The sequence below is a fragment of the Dendrobium catenatum genome, unplaced genomic scaffold, assembly GCF_001605985.2.
Source record: "Dendrobium catenatum unplaced genomic scaffold, ASM160598v2 fragScaff_scaffold_1338, whole genome shotgun sequence".
NCBI classification, from domain to species: domain Eukaryota; kingdom Viridiplantae; phylum Streptophyta; class Magnoliopsida; order Asparagales; family Orchidaceae; genus Dendrobium; species Dendrobium catenatum.
In genome coordinates, this window is record NW_021319800.1 from 3,136,310 (window position 1) to 3,139,970 (window position 3,661).

At 40.8% G+C, this 3,661-nt stretch overlaps 1 protein-coding gene across 1 annotated transcript; it reads right to left on the minus strand.

Moving 5' to 3' along the window:
* Positions 1–941: 941 nt before the first annotated feature.
* Positions 942–3,442, minus strand: LOC110101485 (laccase-3). The gene is made up of 4 exons (XM_028699541.1): positions 3,291–3,442; positions 2,955–3,199; positions 2,465–2,593; positions 942–2,346 (listed from the first exon to the last, which is right to left on the minus strand). Exons 2-4 carry the CDS (start codon positions 3,181–3,183, stop codon positions 1,277–1,279), a joined length of 1,428 nt encoding a protein of 475 aa, XP_028555374.1. The 5' UTR covers positions 3,184–3,199; positions 3,291–3,442; the 3' UTR covers positions 942–1,276.
* Between the last annotated feature and the right edge of the window lie 219 nt (positions 3,443–3,661).

The window sequence follows — 3,661 nt, forward strand, 5'->3', positions numbered from 1 at the left end:
GAAATTTTCCTTCTCTCTCTAACTTGAATTTTGATATCATTAGTTAAATGACACCTCGGGTACATCTTCCCTTGAGAGGTACTTATTGGTTTGTTCCAGAGCTCCTTGGACCATTTTAATGTGTTTTTCCTTCATCTTCACTAGTTGTTTACTAGTAACAAAATATTGGTTATTCATGTTAATTGATTCACTTTGGATACGATGCTCCATTTCTTGTAGTACTTAATTTCTTATTTATAACATTAATTCATGCACATCATACTTTCGAGGATATTGAAAATAAATTTGTTCATAGGTGACACTTGGACCTTGCTCATAAGGCTTTATAAGATTGATAAGATAAAAGAGGGCAAGGAATGAGGTATGTTGTTGAGATTTATCAAAAGATATAAAAGTAGGATAATGATAATTTGATGATATAAAAGTAGGATCTCCCTAGCTCCTTGTTTTATAGGCCTAGACTTGAGGTTTTCCATTATAAAAAATATATATTAAGTCTCGATGACTCTTCATCATCTAATTTTAGATGGCATGTAGCTATTTTACAAGAAAATTTGCATTTACTTCATGGTGAGAATGTGGTCGATTGTGTGGTATTGAACAGATGAAATCTTGGTTGCAGTAATGTCATTGCCTTGTGAAGGCTATTACAAATTACACATAAAGTATGTTGCGTACTGGCTAAATTAGCACAGGCCATTAGTAGTACGAGTTGAATAGGCTTTAGCAAGCTCTTCATGGTTCTAGCGAGTTGACAAGTTCTTTATCCTTAGACGAGTCAACATGTTCTCTATCATTGGAGAATTTGCGAGTTCTCTATCTTCAACCTACTCGCCTCGCCAAGATGAACTAAATCAACCTAGCTTAATCCGAACCAAGTCCAGAAAACATTTGAATGTACAAATATATTTATCATCATAAAAATTTAAAAAAAAGAATTTATAATAGTCAAATAAAGTTACAACAATTTTCTGATAATGAAATAACTGCACTAAACAGGACCTAAACAATACACTAACGTGACCATTGCACCAAGTCACAATAAGATTGCATCAATGAAATTAGCAATAATCCAATGCTTTAACTAAGAAGAAACAATTTCTGATAATTAATTATCTCATACTTGCACAATATGCAAGTTAAATCAACTAACCAAAATCCATTAACTACGAACAGAGACAAAAGAAAACAATTTAAGTAACCCTCCTCAGCCAAACAGAGCAGCAAACGATTCGATCTGGCTTCAGGACAGAGCAGAGTTCACTTCTTTCAGATCCTAGCATTTTGGAAGGTCCAGCGGAGGAGGAATGGTAGATTGCAATTTCCCAACTCCATTCTCCACCAGAAACGCCATAGCCAAGCCCCATGTCAGATGAGAGTCGATATGGCAATGAACAAACCAAACGCCAGGATTATCGGCCACGAACCTTATGACTGCCCACCCCTTCACTGGCACGCCAATTGTGTTCCTGCGCGGCGGGTCCACGAGATTGAACTTCGCCGTATCCTTCTTCGCATTGAAGTTTCCTGTTCCCGTCGCCAACACGTAGAATTCGTAACCATGGATATGCATTGGGTGTTCCTCCGAGGCGACGATGTTGGTTCCCTGCATCACTAGCTGAACAACCGAACCGTATTTCAGCGGATAGAGCTTCGTGGCTTTAACGGGTTGGTAAAGGCTCGGGCTTATATTGTTGCCAGTGTAGTCGAATTTGACGGGAGGGGTAGCCGGGAAATCTGTCGTGAACACGCCGGGAATGCCGAATTCCGCGGCTTGGAGCAAAGACTGCCGTTTCGGGAGAACAAAAGAGTAATTGTTCATGCTAGCGGTGAACCGAGTGCCGTTGGGACCGCTACATGTTTTTCCCGGCGGGCAGTTAAAAAGGCCCAGCCCGACTGTGAAGAAGAGGTTCTCATTTACGGGTCCGGGGATTTTGACGGGTCTCGGGCTCTTAATGCTCGCTGTGAAAGCGGCGGCGGTTGCCGTGTCGTTGAAGGCTGGTAAAGCGGCGGGCTTTGGCTGTGTTGAAGTGATTTGGTTTTCGTAGCTGAGGATGGCGGTGGTGGTTGTGTTGTCGAAAGGGGTGTTCGGCGGTCCGCTTTCGTAGGCGTGGGCGGCTAGGTAGTAGCGGCCAGCGGGCTGGTTGGTTTGGATAAGGACGTCATTGGTCTGGCCCGGTCCAAGAAGGATGACTGAGGTTGTAAAGGGCTTAGTGTAAGAGGCGTCGGCGGCCACCACGGTCATTTTGTGGTCGGCTACCGAGAAAAAGAGCTCGTTGACCATGGCGGCGTTGATGAGGCGGAGGAGGATCGTCTCGCCGGGACCCACCGGGAGTACCGTAGTTTCTGCATTGATTTCATATTCTTATATTTCAATAAGACACAGAAATTGGGCTGGATCGAGTAACTGTATATATTCAAATGACAGTACAGTACCAATTTGTCAATGGGAAGATTAGATTACCTTTGCTGGAGCATTTGTAGAGATCTCCTGGTTGGCCATTGATGGTGAAGGCATCAGAATTGTTCGGAGCTGCTCCGGTTTTCAGTGCTTGCCGGATGACGTCAATGGGGTTCGAATTCCACCACTCACCTGACATTGTGGTAGCTACTGTTAGCTAATTATTCACTCGTTATCCATGTATTAATTATTGATTATGCCTTTTTTATTCAGTGATGATGATTTAAAGACTTTTGCTTCTGTAAAGTTAGAATGATTTGTGTAAAAATACTTTCGTATTGACTTTCAAACCCTTATAATTAAACTACTTGTAGAGTTAATTAATCCTTCATGTATTCAGTTCAAAGTAAATCTGATAAAATTAAATAATTTTTAATTTATACTTAATTAATTGCATCGATCTACAATGAATCAAATAGGAAGCACTTTTAGTTAATGATTTTTATGTTTTTCCTAATCCCCCGAAGATTAATCTGGAAAGAAATTATCATACCAAGAATGACAGGAAATTCTCTCTTTGGTGTGGCGAAGGGGTAGGAAGTATCCTTTTTGGGAAGGATTATTAAGGCTCCATAGACTGTAGCTCTAAGCCAAGAGCTGTGAGCATGCCACCATAAGGTTCCCTCTTGGTTCTCTATTTTGAACCTGTATGTGTAGGTACCTCCAGGCTGAATTGGGCATTGTGTCACATAAGAAGGACCATCTGCCCAACCATTTCTCATCTGTCTAATTCCATGCCTGATCACAAGTACATATATTAGCGTCAAATTTACATATATTTCTCATAAATATATACATTCGAAAAACAGATATAAGTAGTTTAACATACCAATGGATGGTAATATTATACTTCGCCTGGTTCACAACTTTGACAACCAAGCTGTCTCCATTCCTGACCTTGAGGGTCGGCCCTGGGAACTGCCCATTTACTGTAATAATTGAGCGAGTATGGCACAGCCTCTTCACTGGCTTGGCTTGCACCTATCATTACAACACATAACTAGTTATTGATTAATCAAGCGCTGCACATGCATATATAAAAGAGTTATAAATATATACAAAGCATACCACAAAGTCATGGTAGTGAACTTCTGCATTGGCTATAAGAATTTGCAGAGAGAACCAGAGAAACAAGCAGAAGAGAAAACAAGACTTGTTAATCTCCATAGTTTTGGTCTTGAAAGCTTAGTGGAGATGGTG

Excerpts from the sequence above, each read along its gene's own strand:
- LOC110101485 (XM_028699541.1), bottom strand. The coding sequence starts at position 3,183 with ATGAGAAATGGTTGGGCAGATGGTCCTTCTTATGTGACACAATGCCCA. Across the intron at positions 2,594-2,954 it reads AGAATTTCCTGTCATTCTTG|GTGAGTGGTGGAATTCGAAC; the intron begins GTATGATAATTT and ends CCACAATGTCAG. Across the intron at positions 2,347-2,464 it reads CTACAAATGCTCCAGCAAAG|AAACTACGGTACTCCCGGTG; the intron begins GTAATCTAATCT and ends AAATCAATGCAG.